Source organism: Gadus chalcogrammus, chromosome 15 (assembly GCF_026213295.1).
Source record: "Gadus chalcogrammus isolate NIFS_2021 chromosome 15, NIFS_Gcha_1.0, whole genome shotgun sequence".
NCBI classification, from domain to species: domain Eukaryota; kingdom Metazoa; phylum Chordata; class Actinopteri; order Gadiformes; family Gadidae; genus Gadus; species Gadus chalcogrammus.
In genome coordinates, this window is record NC_079426.1 from 4,807,704 (window position 1) to 4,823,260 (window position 15,557).

Sequence of the window (15,557 nt, forward strand, 5' to 3'; positions counted from 1 at the left end):
ACCGGCCAAATTGTCTTTCTCCTCAAGCAGTTTAACGACGGAATTAGTGGCCTGTTGTGACCTACAGCCAGGTATACCATATGGCTCAGTATACATTCATCACCTGGGCTCAAAACAGCTTTTGAAATTCTGGTGAAAGTGTTTGTTGAGCCTAGAGAACTTTGGAGAGCAGGAATGAGTGAGGTCAACATTTTAGATTGGACATTCCTAACCAAATGGATATTTGTGGGTACAGGAAATTTACCATGATGAGATTACTCTGAGACATGTAGTTGTATTTTATTCATGAGAAGATTTTTTTTTATGTAAAGGCCAATATTTTCATCAATATTAAACGTCTGTTTAACCAAATGTTTTCAATGCCTGATTTTTTTTTTTATTATTTCAAATTTGAAACTGAAATATTTCATGTCAGTGAATGCCATTTTATTCAAGCTTTGGTATTTTATGTATACAAGAAGCAATGTCAATCTCTGACATGCCGTTATAAGGTGTGTCTTCCTCTACAGACCCTCTTGATGCCTGGATTCCAGTGTCTAATTCACATGGCCGTCAATCATGTGCCCTCGATAAATGCTATGCTTTGTCAAATGTAAACCCATTGATAACTGTATCTTAAACCCAACTTAATCCATATATGAATTAATTGAAATGATTCAAAGCAATTCGAGAATACAAAAAAAAAGCACACAATTTAAATCCTTAGAAGTTGCAATCCCACCAGGCAGCCCTGTATGAAGGATCTTCAACAAAGCCCAGGTTCGTGAGGAGCTTGTAGGACACTGCGTTCTCCTCCTCCACAAAGCAGTACACTGGAAAGCCCTGGGCATGGAGTTTCCGGGCCATGCAGCTCACCAGGGCTTTGGCGTAGCCCTTTCCTCTGTGTGCTGGTAGCGTGTGAAGCATGCCCATGGTACAGAAATCATCCAGTATAATCCAGGAAACGGGTTGTCCATGGTCATCGACGATGCAACATGAGGGAAAGTTGCCAATCATCTTTTTGATGTGTCTGCCTCCATCCTCATCCCCACCGAACTTCCAAGTTTTGTTGACCAACTCAACGTTGGAGTCGTTCAAAGAGGAGATCCTAAAGTGATCCTCACTGACAATATTTGAAGAACAGAAAACAACAATTACTATTTTGTCCACTTTTTTGGGTGACCAATTTAATCAGAAAAATATACAGCTAGTCAAGTCTTAACTGAAATGGAGTAGCTTTTCTATACAGTACATTGTTACAGATACAAAGCCTACCTGTGTTCTGTTGAGAGCAGGGAATCCAAATCTGTCAAATGTAATAGATGCGCATGACATAGGCTCCTGAAGCTGCTGCCTCTTTGAGAGGATATGTCTTTCAACAGTGGAGAATAAGAGTTGTCTATTCCTGTAGGAGAAAGAAAGCCGAACATTGACATTGACTGTGACCTGAGTGGTTCAAAGATTGGATCTGGAATCTAAAGTCCAGAGATAGAAAAAGTGAACAAAGGGTAGATGCATTACTTAGGTTAACAGATTCAGCCTACATCTTTATTTACTTTAAATAATTGTTGTTCTGGCTATTGAAAATAATTAAGTTGTTTTAGTGGGAGCATCTATTAGATGTGGTAGCATATGTCAAAATATAACAATCTATTCTGTAATATACTGTTGTAGGCCTATTTAGTACGATTTGTATATTAAGCTACATGTTTATTGCTTTGACTTTAATTGTTTTCTTTAGAACACATGTTTGTGTGTTGTTTTTACTTTCCTTCAGTTTAAAGCAATAGAAGTTGAAAGAAATATATATTTATCTATATATTTTTCAATTGTCTCACCTGCAAAACTGAGAGAAGCAGTCCAGTCAACGACGTCATGTTCCTTTAAAATAGTCGATAGAATCTGCTCATCCTTGCTGAAAAATAAAACCCGTTCCTTTGGATCTCTCTTGTTCTAGAAATGAGAAACCCAGTAAACAGTATATGCATTTAATATTAGTCTGTCAACTGCCCATGGTCCCCAACATGGTCCATTGATTACTACCACTAGGAGAGGTCTTCGGAGTCACTACTGCGGACCACAAGCTTCAGCGAAGTTCGAAAATAACCAAGAAGGCCACTCAACTGGAGTAGTCTTAGTGGTTATTTTTCCACTTCGCTTATCCACTTTCTCTAGCTGTGTAGGAGGCCCTGGAGGTCGAATAAATATCACATCATATCATATTACGCTTTATTATTGAATCACCTTTTTATTCAATGCAATGCAAATGAAGTCCACACACCTAACATAAGCCCGGAACCGAATCTACTATGGAAGCTAATCACTGCCAACATTTTTTTAATTCTAAAATAAATTGAATTTTGTATATCGAAATGTTAAAACAAGTTCTGCCATTTAAAAAATTTCTGTTGCAGATATTAGTGATACGGTGTTCATTAGATTACTTATATTGCAGCGCTCGGAATACGGACCAGAGAATTCATGCAACAAAATTGAAAGCTGAAGCAAAGGAAAGGCATAACAATCAAGACTGAATGAGTTTTCTCTGATCACATGGCAGTAGATTAGATTTCGTTCAGTCTCGATTGCTTAGGCCTGCTTTTGGAATGCCTTGATACTGCAGTTCCAGCTTTAATGGCTTGACTTTTCTGGTCCGTATTTTGACCACATGAATACGAGTAGGCTAATGAATATTTTATTTCGAATATCTTCAAGTCAACATTCTTTTATAAAAAATCTTGGTTTTTTTAGATGGACCTTGAAGTAGCATGTTGAGCATGAAATACAAAGAGGTGAACTCAAAACGAATACATTCAAATAACCTTATTTTCAAACTATAGGCCTACTAGTTCAATGTTATGAATTCCATGTTGTTTACATTTCCATACGCGGCATCAGCATCGCCTACTAGAGACTATATGTATGATATAAACATAATTATATGTATATATATGGATCATTATGTAACTGAATGCATTTAAATTAATTATTATTTCTTTCAACAGATATACAATAAACAACGTATGTGTATGATACTTTTTTCCTCCGTACGACCAATAACAACAAAATAAAATAATCTACGATTACTTGATCAGATACACTTAGTGTTAGTAGGCTACAGGTAATCAATAAAGGCTATCTAATTTAAATACATTTCCCGACATAATCAGGATAGTGAAACATGGATCCTGAGTCGATATATACAAACTCCTTATACGTAACATCTTTCCAGTCATGCTGGTTTCGAGGAAGAATATAACTTAAGTGCCAAATTATCTTGCAGATACCGAACAAGCTGCAACTCGTGTCGTCGTTATAGTTTACTACAGCCTTTAGTTAATTAAACAGCTATGCTTTGGTTTTCAATGTTGGGACATTTTTATGCGGCGAGTCCCAAAGACCAGAATACCTTCAACCTATCAAATAACTACATTAGCTAATCTTATATGTGGTAGGCCTAATATGTGGAAAAAAAAGTATTTTGTTGCTTTCTGGAATGGAATTTACACCCAATTATTATTTTGGTTATGACACCGTGTAGTAATAATAATAATAATAATACATTTAATTTAGAGGCGCCTTTCAAGACACCCAAGGTCACCTTACATAGCATATAGTCATCATACATTTTTTAAAAAACAAGACATTGTGGAAAAAATAAAGTGTGTGTACACACTTACGTTTCTCATCTGCCTATAATGGCGACGCGGTTTGTTGAAGTGTCCAATTCTGTCAGATCGCTTATCTTCGCATTACTCACATTTTCTCTTTAATCGGATATAAGCACTATGCTTACCTCGGTTTGGGTACGGCTGACGATGACGTTCAGCTCCGGCCAGGCGTCCACTGAGATCACCGTAGGAGGTCTACTCCCTTCGGTTCTGTTCAGAGCGAACAGAAATCCATATACCTAACAAAACCCAGTACCGAGTTTAGTTTGGTCCTTAAAGAATAGGATCATCATCAGCAGCAGCATACTTTAGGCTATACACACTTATATTAGACTGTGTTAAACTGAATGTGTGTGGATTACCTTTAAACTTTTTGGTATATGCTTTACCAGCAGTTGTGCGGCAATCCGTATTTCATGGTTGTTAAGAATCTTCATTTTAAGTCGACTGTGTAGACTATTCCCGTAACGTGACAATCTTTTCAAATAAATGACACACCCTTGAGCCAAATCATGAGGCCTGGAGGCCAGCCACCCACTGTTAGTAAATAGACATAGCACCAGGTTTAAAAGGGAAATAGTATTCATGATAACTGACAAGAAAATAAAGATCTGGTTTCACATATTGAAATTTTATTTTCAGAGAAACAACATTGTCTCCAGTGTTGCCAGGTGTACACTGTAAAAAAAAGTTGTGATATAACAGAATTTTACAGATTTTGTCTGTATTTTTAAAATACCATTAAATTTACAAAAAGAGACTGTTATTTTACATGTCAAATGTAAAATAACATGAAATCACTGTAACTTTGAAAACACACAATGTTCCTGTTCTTTTACAAAAAAAACGATTAGAAATCCATATATTTATTGTTAAAATACGTTAACAAATATATCGTAATTTCACAAATATTTGTCTGTTATTTAAGGGAATAAACCGTCAAATTCAGCCTTAAAGGCACCCAGTGCAACTTTCGAGGCTTAAAAATAAACATTAAATTTCTAGTCTTTTTTACAAAATCATATTTACAATGGAATTATAATGAAAGTGCTATTTAAAAGATTTTTTCATTTTAAATAATTTAAGCTAGTCTGTGAGCCTCTGCTTTTCTCTTTGTTAAACTTAAATGCAGACTGTACATGTTTCAAATTAAAATGCCTATATAGTGTTGTGCCGATAAAACACGAGAGGGTTCATTTTATAGTCAAGTTTTAACTTGGATAAAGCACTCACCTGTGTGTCATGTAATGGAAGCAAAAATTAAACTAACCAGACCTTAAGGTCGAGCAACCAATATAAATGTTACTAAACACAACGGAAGTGTGTTGCGTAATTTGCATCAGTACAGTAGCCTAGATCTATTTCATTAAAGGGGACCCATTATGCTTTTTCGACTTTTATGACCTATGAACGTTGTTATAATGATTGATAGTCATGTTTAACCATACTCAAGTGTCAAATAATGACGTACATGTATTTCGACGTATTCCCTGCTGACAGTCTGGGGTGGCTGTGCAGAGCGCTAAACACTCGGGACAACGTTTGCAATTCACAACGTTTGCGATTCACAGCCTTCATTTCCGGGAAATCATCTACGTAGAGGCACCCCTGCCATGCCCCCATATGCCTGGTCAAATCTGCCCGCGCGCGCTTCAAGGAAGGTAACCAATCACAACGGAGTTGGGTTGGCAGGAGGGGGGCGGAGAAGTATGGTTAAACATGACTATCAATCATAACAACGTTTATAGGTCATAAAAGTCGAAAAAGCATAATAGGTCCCCTTTAACTACGCATTTTGGTATTCAAAAAAATATCAAAATCGGTAAAATAACTCCACGAACTCCCTGACAAGATTTGCTGGGTCTTCGTTGAGGTACACACACAGCCACTTGAGAACACATTCCCGCCCTGCATCAACGTAATCTTCCTAGGTCATGTAGATTAGAAGAGAAAGACATTTGTTTGGAATCCTTTTTCCTCTATCAAATTTCTCTATAAATTCAGTATTTTATTTCCCAAAAATTAATTCTTACTTGAGTCATGGGGGCTCCTCGTGTCCTCCTCGTTTTTTTCGAACAGCTTTAGAAGTTTGTGTCAGAAATCTGGATTGCAGGGGCATGGTGGTAATGCGCTTAAATTCTGCATTTATCTGAAAATAAAAATAAGACAATCATTAGATTACTTTATTTTCTAATGATCTTATATTTAAAATATATAAATTGGTCTGTATTGGTCTTCCAAACCTAGGGGTGCAACAGAAACTTCCTCTTCCACAAACTCCTCATCCTGGCAATCAGCTGAAGAATCATGTAATGATGGTGATGCTAATGTAGTCGTTAACACAATACCAGGAATAAAATCAATTAGGTTATGAGGTGTGTGTCGGCTTCTCTTATGAGACATAAACGTTCCATAAATATTGGTTTGAAAAGTACAGCCAACAAACATGTCAGAGACAATTTCATTTCTCCTCAGATGTATGTTGATATTAATAAAGTATTCCCTTTCATTAGATAGAAATTTGCATCTACATAAGTGACAGCTGAAAGTAACCAACTCTTTTTGAGTCAGACTAACTTGTGTTGAATGAACTCTACTTTGGTGTACAATTAAAGCATTCCAAGTCTTAAATGTACATGGATAGTGCGCCCAAAATGTGGATGCTTGAGTTTATAATGATTAAGAAGTAAAGACCTACTAGCTACTGCAACGGAACACTCCTTACACTGCCATATCACTGGAAAGAGAGAAAGAGGGAAAAATGTTAGGCCAGCCAACCAAATACATCCATATAGCTTTCCTAAAAGAATCGGTCAACATGCTTCACAGTTACTCTTTATTGTAGTTTATGCAATTCATTGTTCATTGTGCTTTTAAACTGTTGAATGGGGACCTAATAAATCACACAGGAAAGTATATTACTGCAGGCTAATGTTATCACACAGTACCAAAATATTAAGATTAATTTTCATAAATTGACAGCAACATTCTAATACTATTAAGTTTAAATAAGTCAAGTGAATCAAATAAAGCATTTAAATACTCACCATTTCTAAAGAGCCTTAGGAACAATGCTTGAAGCAGAAGCCCGTCCCAACCCAACTGTCTCAACACCAATTACCTATACCTACAGAAAAAACTAAAACAAATATTTTATGATTCAAACAGTTTCTACAGAACAAGTTTACCCTTAAATAAACATTTCCATACAACAGTTAAATAAAAATAGAATTGTTATGCATAGCAGCATAACAAATAAAGACATTACCAGCGACTTTCCCCACCGTGGTATAGTGAATATATCCCAAAAAATGCGCCAACATTTTGAGATGCTTAAGCAATGCATGCAGTTAGTAACTCCCCCTCCCCCCAGCGAATGACACCAATTAACTTAATAGTTCTAAGGAAAGTCAACTACGCTTTCACACGATAGAAAAACATGCTTTATTCCCTAATTTCGTGAATGAGTCATGAGCTAAATTAAAGTTGTCAAATAATTCAAGTCTCATGATCCCAGTCTTTTCCCCTCAATGAAACTTACAGTTTGTAGCCATAATTTCGCGCTGTTTTTCTATATCGGTATCGGATCGGTATCGGCCGATACTAAACCTCAGATATCGGTATCGGTATCGGAGGTGAAAAAAGCGGATCGGTGCATCCCTAGTCAAAATACGGACCAGAAAAGTCAAGCCATTAAAGCTGGAACTGCAGTATCAAGGCATTCCAAAAGCAGGCCTAAGCAAGCGAGACTGAATGAAATCCAATCTACTGCCATGTGATCAGAGAAAACTCATTCAGTCTTGATTGTTATGCCTTTCCTTTGCTTCAGCTTTCAATTTTGTTGCATGAATTCTCTGGTCCGTATTCCGAGCGCTGCAATATAAGTAATCTAATGAACACCGTATCACTAATATCTGCAACAGAATTTTTTTAAATGGCAGAACTTGTTTTAACATTTCGATAAAAAATCAGGCATTGAAAACATTTGGTTAAACGTTTTAGACGTTTAATATTGATGAAAATATTGGTCTTTATATAAAAAAAAATCTTCTTATGAATAAAATACAACTACATGTCTCAGAGTAATCTCATCATGGTCCATTTCCTGTACCCACAAATATCCATTTGGTTAGGAATGTCCAATCTAAAATGTTGACCTCACTCATTCCTGCTCTCCAAAGTTCTCTAGGCTCAACAAACACTTTCACCAGAATTTCAAAAGCGGTTTTGAGCCCAGGTGATGAACGTGTACTGAGCCATACGGTATACCTGGCTGTAGGTCACAACAGGCCACTAATTCCATTGTTAATCTGCTTGAGGAGAAAGACAATTTGGCCGGTTTATCAAATTGAACATATTTGAGCTCTTCTTGTTAGCTCTTATAGCTTTTCTGTGTTGTTAGATATATTATATTATACAATTTCAAAGGGTGTAGAAATGTGTAGTAAAACGATGCCCTCTGCTGGGGCAATGTGATAAAGTCCATGTGTGTGTGTGTGTTAAATTACAAAAATTGTTGCGTTATGGGAAAAGTATCCACAGTGTAACTAAAATGAAGATTCTAAACAACCATGAAATACGGATCGCCAAACGACAACTTCAGAAGCATATACCAAAAAGTTTAAAGGTAATCTACATGCATTCAGTTATATACATATGATCAATATGTATATACATGTTTTGCTGTATATTATGTCAAGTATGCTGCTTCCGCGAATGTGTTGGGTCTGTTGATTTATGGAAGCAAATCACTGCCATAATATTTTGAAGAGTACTAAAAGTCATTGAATTTAGTTTTTTGGAAATGTAAACACCATTGAATTCATAACTATTTAAAACAAGGTCATCTGAATGTTATCATTTTGAGTTCACCTCTTGAAATTCAAACATGCTATTTCAAGGTCCACCATTTCAAAAACTCGATTCCAAATAAAAGAATGTCAACGTTCACCAATTCAGTAACGACATTCTAAATTGCAGATATTCGAAATACGATATTCAGTACTCGTATTCAAGTTTTTTTAAATACGGACCAGAAAATCCAAGCAATAAAAACTTAGAACTGCAGCATCAGGGCATTCCAAACAGCGCATCAATAGACTTGTTATTTTGATTATGACGGGTGTACGATAATTTCCCTCAAAATACGATAATTTTATGCCTCTGGTACGATAATCCTACATTTCCCACCTGGCAACACTGGTCGGATTTCTTTTTGTGAACCCTGAAGGCATCTCTTTCCATGTGACAAATTTCAAGCCAATCGTGCTTTTCTAAATGTGAGCTTGCCTCAGAACAACGGCAATGATTGGCTGAATAGTCCGCTGCGCCCGCCCCACGAAAAAATAAAAGAAGAAGCAGAGACGGCTCGGCCCGGTCTGGAGAAGCGCAGAAAAGAAAATGAAAGAACCTTATTATATAGCCAGGTTATATATGCACTTTATTTTATTTATTTTTTCCACAATATCTTTATTAGAGTTTTAAGCACCATAGCAAAGAGAAATACAGTCTTTGACATTCCTGCAACATGTCAAAATATGTTAGCTGCCTTACTATGTTCAGAACAGAACATAAAACAAAAAATCACATAGAACTGCACTTTATTTTAAGTAAGAACCTGGTGTAGGCACTTTTAAGTTTTCATAAGTGCAGTTTTTGTTTATTTTATGAATTGTTGTCATTTTGAGGACAGAGATGACTGAGTCTTGGAAGTCGCATTGTTGGGTTGGCCAAAAAGAATCCACCCTGCACCCTGCAGCTACTTACCCCAATTATATTGAAATATTTTGAATGACACAGAAAAATATCTATACAAAAGAAAAGTATGCAAAGATCTGCTAAAATCATTTTATTGTGTACGGGGCATAAGATTACAATCAAATTGTATTGCATAATTGAGAGGTTAACAATTCAATAGAGTTTAAGAACCATTTAGACAAAGAGGATATCATGGAAGCCTATTATTGCAAATAATTGTCAGTTGCCCTTGTGAACACCACGCAAATTGTGAACATATACTGCAAGCAAAACCAAGAAGGTCCGTGAGGGCCATTAGACGGTGGGGCAGGTTTGGGAGGTCAGACTGACGGTGCCGCTCCAATGTTTGTACACCACAAATGTGCACTGGTATGGCTGTGGGACGGAGATAGGAGAGAAGACTGTCTCAGATTTGCACACGTACCATTCATAAGTAAAACTTCTAACTCTACGATGCAAACATTTCGATAAACCGCGTGATAAAACGTACGCATATGTCAATATGCGCATGACTGTAATACAAGAGGTTTCTTTACCTTAGCAGCCGCTTCGTCCCCGCGAACCGGGCAGTTTGATTCAACACCGGTCTTTCTGCAAGCAGTCTGGCCCATTTCCACGACAAACTTGTAGTTCACGCCACTCACCACCTGTGGCATTAATAAATAATAAACAGTTTGAGGAACCAAAGACCATGTAAGGCATTCCATTAGTGAAAGCCATGGGGACTGACATTATCTGACAGACATTTGTAATTCTAATAGGAATGCTTGTTAAATAAATAACCATTGGGAGTGGGCAGTAGGACTATATGTGTGAATTGTAATGTGCATAACGGTTGTAACCATTGGATCTTTTTTTGAGTTGCACTTTGCAGAAGTAGGCCATACTTGCACATTTCCCTTCTCTGCTTCTGCAATTTATGCCTGCTGTGTATCGTTTTAATATCGGTTCCTTTAGACACACATGAGTTTTCTCTATTCCTCATTAAAAACCCGATCTGTTGAATAATCATGATCCATCAATGTTTATACTTTCCTTGATCATCAAAAACTAACGAAGTCTGAATCAGGCCCTTTTCCTACGGGACACAATGCTGCTGGTTGGTCTGATGTTTACGTGTACGGCGATGACCATGGCCTAAAGGCGGCTGCATGCTTCAGCGTTGGTGTTACGTTGTTGCGCAAAATTTACTCAAAGCAATTCATGCTCCCTTTTAGGTTGCGCGTGTTGCCAAGCAATTTACCGCCAGAACAGTAGGTGGAGTAATATGTGGAGGAAAGTTTTTCGTTGAAGACGACCTCGAGAATGACGTCTTTGTCTGTGGGAGTCGTTGGTTTGTTTATGTGCCAGATCGTGTTCTCCCCATACACAGTGAATGATGGCAACAGACAGAGGAACAGGGGTGATGAAGTTGTTGATCATTGGGGTTGTATAAATGTGCATATCTCTCTACATTTTAAAACGACATAATGTGTTGGCAGCAAAGTTAACTTCACTTCAGGTTAATGCTTTTGTATATGAGCCTGCCGGGTGATACTCCAGACAGGAAGTAGTAACCAGACCAGCAAACCAATCACAGCCTTGCAGGCTGGGCGGCTCGCGTAAAAGCTTACGTAAAAAATGACGCAAGTCTAGAAAAATCACCCGACGCACGCAAGACGTGAGAAGTCGCGCAAGGGGGGCGCAAGGGCGCGCAAGGGCCTCTTGCGCTTGCGCTTACGCTTACGTAACCGAGCATAAACCAGCCTTAAGTCATGTGATTACTAAGCTCCCACAGCTCACTACAGAGTAAACATGAACAACCACAGCCTAGATGTAGAAATCACAGACCTGTTTCTGGACCGAGATCACTCGGCCGACTTGGCGGAGGTACATGTCGTTGGTCCCCGCGTTGTGCCGCACCACAGCGTACCGCAGGGCGTCTTGAACCCCTGTATCTGTAACCGTCGCATCGGAATAGCCCCCCACCATCTTCAACGCCATCACGGCAACATCAGTGGCTACGGCGAAAACCGCAACGATCAATAATGTTTTCCAAATCATGGTCTTTGTTGGTGTATAGAAACGTCGACGCTGGTCTGAATTTTCTAAACAACACTGCGATGGGAATCTGCGATTGTATTATATAAACACACTGACGTCATTTCCGGGTGTCGTCCAACCCAAAAGCGGCCAGCCTATCACCGCAATAAAGATGTGGTCGACTAGATATGCAAAGAGAATTAGGCTATAGCTTTCTCAGGGTCTGAAATCAGACCCAACTACCATTGGTGGAAGATACTTCTGGATCAGTGTAAAACTGAATGCGGAAATAACCACATGTATTTATTTAACAAAATAATGATGAGAATATAGGTATACTACATAACAAATAATCAAAAAATATTAATAATAGCAAACGCCAAAGGGTTGCTGCTGCCTACACTATTTTCAGCATTCTCTATGACTATTTCCAAGGTTGGACTAAACAAAAATGTATACGCTACTACTTTCATATTTGAGGTTGGTTATATATTACAGTCTTGGTTCGTTTTTTTAATCGACCTTTATGCAGCTAAACTCTCCCATAAATACTCCCTGAAATCACATCAAGTGTGCAGCCCCAGCATGAAAAGGCCATTGTGATCAAGAAAGCAGGTGTAAAAATGGTATGGTCATGTTGCTGGGCTATTCTCTCAATGATAGTAAGTCTAGGATTCGCCAAGTTCTACCTGCAGGGTTGTGGCTCTATGACCACATCTGAAGCAGTTTACTGGCATTCATCATGGGAATGCAATCATTGAGAAACAGGGTAAGTACATGCAGTGTTCAAAACTCCACAAGCAAAACAAATATTACAGCAAAGTCTTGAATAGTAGATTTTAGTTATATCCTATTTATTTTTCATAGGCAAGGCAACTTTATTTATATAGCATTTTTCAAGTGCTTCACATATTAACACTGTCATACAATAAAATAAAATAGATGAGCAAAAGAAATATAGGCAAAGAAATGAGTAAAATAGAAAGCTTAATGTATTTAAGATCAGATCAACAGTCTCTCTGGTACCCACGTCGGGACTCCAACCCGACCTAAAGGGACTTGGTCCTTTCTCTGGGACCTCAACCCGGATTCTAGGTAATTTCTATTCTAGGACTCTAACCCAGATTCATAAAGAAATGTATTACTGGCAAACTGTTTTTTAAAGAAAAATGGCCAAGTCTAATAATTCAACATTTGCTTCTTATTGATCTGTTGCAGTAGATAGTTATTTAACAATCACCTGCTACATGCAGTACAAGAGAACTAAGTTCTCAAAGGTCATGATAGTCACTCCCACGTATTCTATGCAGAGCATATCCAAATATGACAGGGACAGATTAAGCAGACGAAATATCCCTGACCAAATGTCTAAGAACTTTTCCAATCTGAATGAAGATGTTTTAGAGTGAAAAACATTGCCAACTGTCATTGAAACATATTTCACTGATATAATCTATACTTACTCAAGTCTCGCAGGAAAAGTTATAGATAACATTTTGCAATTGTAACAAAATAAGACGAGTCCTCCAATACGGCAGTAGTGGCGCAACACAGTAAAGGTATAATCATATACCTTTACTGAAAAAGGTAGCTAAAGTTATAATCATATACCTTTACTGAACCAGAAGGAGACTATTCAGTTTAGCTCAGGAGGTAGAGCAGTTGTCTTGTAACCGAAAGGTTGCTAGTTCAATACCCAGCTCCTCGCTGAGTGTCGATGTGTCCCTGAGCTCGACACTTACCCTAACTGCTCCTGACGAGCTGGCTGTCGCCTTGCATGGTTGACTCTGCCGTCGGTGTGTCAATGTGTTTATTAACCAACGTAAGTCGCTTTGGATAAAAGCCGTCTGCCAAATGCCCTAATTGTAATTCCTATAGAATGAAACTTTTTATTTGTCTTTCATGAATATATCCAAATAGACTTGATACAATATTATAAAATAAGCAATAGCACCAAGGTTTGGATAGCACCCAGCAATGTTAAATACACGCCAATCTTCCACTCTAGTTTAAATCACAGCCAAAGCAAAAGGCAACCACATTTCTTTTGTTAAAATAATAATTCATAATTCTTTACAATTGATACGGTTCTGAAGTTGGAATGACCCCCAATCCGGGTAAAATGTATTCATAAACTTCTATTCCCAGAGGGAATCTGTAATCATCCCTTTATTTGCTGAATCCCTTGATGGCGACAGGGGCCTGAAACCATACATAGTCATCCCAGTTGGACTCCTCTTTCTGGGGATTGCTACAGATACCTGCGTCGGTTGACAGTGCAATAATCTGCCGCTTTACCCTTGTGGGCACCTTAAAGTCCAATTTAGGCCGGAACCATCCCACTTCACAATCCCTGTGAGCCAGAACCAGGACCGTCGTCGCCGTTAGGCGGACTGGCCGGACATCGGACAAAAGGTCGGAAACAAAAATAGTGCGAAAGAGCTGCCTCAAACAGGACGAGACGCGCAGGCTCCCATCTCCAGCGGCCAGCACCAGTCCTTCCATGTTGACCTCGTACAGCTCTTGGGGCAAGACAGGGGAACCGCCCAATAGAAGCAGAACCCGGGGAACCAGGCTGAGGGAGAACAACAGCTCCAAGTGCTCCAACAGCACCTCAAGATCCTCGACTGTGCGTTGACACTTTCGCCTGTTAAAGTCTGTTGGCCTCGAGTTCACCACCTCCTTTTTCTGGAAGGTAAAGGAAGCACCACGCCAGGTTATATTACGTTTCTTTCATGTGCCTTTTATGTTTTTATATTGTTAAGAGTGGGTGTTGGGCAATGTATCTGGATTTGAGTAAAGTAGACTCACATGAATTGGAGCGTTTGTTTTCTTCTGAGTAAACACAAGTTGGTCATAGGTCATGGGCAACTGCTGTCTCTGGTAGAGGATGCACTTGAGGATTTCACTGACGAAACGACAGCAGCCCTCCTGAGTCACACTGCCAGGCAGAACTACCTCTATCCGGCCTTCTTCGTGCGCTCTTCTCACGATCTCAGCGTCACTTAGCCCTTTGTTGTCAGCTTTACTTACATGACAAGATACATCCTCATCTATAGCATCATCTTTGGAAAAAGACACATGGTCAGACAATCATCTCACAATGTAAAACAAAGTATATTCGGAGTCGTACGAACTATATGAATCGTTTACTTACCCGACTCGTTGAGTCTGGTAGACACCAAGTTGTTTTCCTTGTCGTTCACATTATGCGTTTGTGGATCCAGTGTGTCCACCGACAGGGCAGCGTCTACTTGGCTTGCCCTCGTAGTCTTTTCCAAGCCTCCGTGTATGTCCCTATGAGTTAAGGAGTGCGGTCCTTCACTTTCTGAAGCTCGGCTCGGTGTTGTGTGTGAGTCGGTGCAGGTTTCAACGATTGGAACTCCGCCATTCATATTCGACTCGCTCACCAAACTGCTCTCCTTTTCTAACAACGAGCACCAGTAATCTTTGCTTCTAGTTGTAACGCTGTGTGTTTTAGTGCCAGCTTCTAAATCTCCTTTAGAAAGTTGTATAATCGACCCCTCGGCCATTGTTTTGAATATCCGCGGGACCTCTACGAATTCTCTTTCTTGCATAAGAAATGTCCTTATCTATGGAGATGAACCGGAAGTGGTTGGAGGAAATGTGTTTCGAATTCTAAAAATGCTAATAGGAAGAGCGTCGATGCTTCCTTTAACCCTGCTTTAGCATAGTTTACTCTTGAGAAACCTTTGCGAAAGGAAAGGAGACAGTGGTATCCAATAATCCTATACGGCGGCAATTTTTAAAGCAACATGCCTCCGGGTTGGTTCCTTGAGCCGCGGTGCATCATGGGACGCATTGACGTCATTATCAGTAAAATAACAATCGATCCCCACGCATTTCATTGACTCTAGTAGTGTGTCAACTATATACCGTATCAGGGACAAGCTTCACTAGTAATCATTTGATTATAAAATAATTTATATTTAAGTGCCCAAAAAGGCAGCGTCATCAAACGCCTCGCTTGATTTGCTATTGAGGCGGACTCGGGCGGGAGGCGTTGTGATTTCAAACTTCTTTAGGCCAAGGATGGTAGAGATACATTGAGGGCCTTCACCAGTGGCGGATTTAGCAAATTGGGGGCCCAAGGCGAAGATTCTTATG

The 15,557-nt window shown here is 39.0% G+C and overlaps 3 protein-coding genes across 5 annotated transcripts; all 3 read right to left on the reverse strand.

Moving 5' to 3' along the window:
• Positions 1 to 292: 292 nt before the first annotated feature.
• Positions 293 to 8,983, reverse strand: LOC130404262 (glycine N-acyltransferase-like protein 3). Of its 3 annotated transcripts, XM_056608904.1 has the most exons (10): positions 6,919 to 8,983; positions 6,698 to 6,789; positions 6,349 to 6,387; positions 5,894 to 5,974; positions 5,684 to 5,799; positions 4,013 to 4,187; positions 3,776 to 3,889; positions 1,818 to 1,932; positions 1,255 to 1,384; positions 293 to 1,102 (listed from the first exon to the last, which is right to left on the reverse strand). In XM_056608904.1, the coding sequence occupies exons 6-10, from the start codon at positions 4,085 to 4,087 to the stop codon at positions 703 to 705; spliced, it is 834 nt and encodes a 277-aa protein (XP_056464879.1). In that variant the 5' UTR covers positions 4,088 to 4,187; positions 5,684 to 5,799; positions 5,894 to 5,974; positions 6,349 to 6,387; positions 6,698 to 6,789; positions 6,919 to 8,983; the 3' UTR covers positions 293 to 702. The 3 variants fall into 3 exon arrangements, with proteins under 3 accessions (XP_056464879.1, XP_056464881.1, XP_056464880.1); XM_056608906.1 differs by lacking the exons at positions 3,776 to 3,889; positions 4,013 to 4,187; positions 6,919 to 8,983 and adding an exon at positions 5,492 to 5,573 and having other exon boundaries at positions 300 to 1,102; positions 6,698 to 6,900; XM_056608905.1 differs by lacking the exons at positions 3,776 to 3,889; positions 4,013 to 4,187; positions 6,919 to 8,983 and adding an exon at positions 5,492 to 5,577 and having other exon boundaries at positions 302 to 1,102; positions 6,698 to 6,900.
• A 90-nt stretch (positions 8,984 to 9,073) lies between these two features.
• Positions 9,074 to 11,554, reverse strand: LOC130404264 (cystatin-like). The gene is made up of 3 exons (XM_056608908.1): positions 11,238 to 11,554; positions 9,944 to 10,054; positions 9,074 to 9,782 (listed from the first exon to the last, which is right to left on the reverse strand). Exons 1-3 carry the CDS (start codon positions 11,448 to 11,450, stop codon positions 9,702 to 9,704), a joined length of 405 nt encoding a protein of 134 aa, XP_056464883.1. The 5' UTR covers positions 11,451 to 11,554; the 3' UTR covers positions 9,074 to 9,701.
• Positions 11,555 to 12,277: 723 nt separating this feature from the next.
• On the reverse strand, positions 12,278 to 15,224 carry mad2l1bp (MAD2L1 binding protein). The gene is made up of 3 exons (XM_056608902.1): positions 14,587 to 15,224; positions 14,241 to 14,494; positions 12,278 to 14,117 (listed from the first exon to the last, which is right to left on the reverse strand). The coding sequence occupies exons 1-3, from the start codon at positions 15,005 to 15,007 to the stop codon at positions 13,599 to 13,601; spliced, it is 1,194 nt and encodes a 397-aa protein (XP_056464877.1). The 5' UTR covers positions 15,008 to 15,224; the 3' UTR covers positions 12,278 to 13,598.
• Between the last annotated feature and the right edge of the window lie 333 nt (positions 15,225 to 15,557).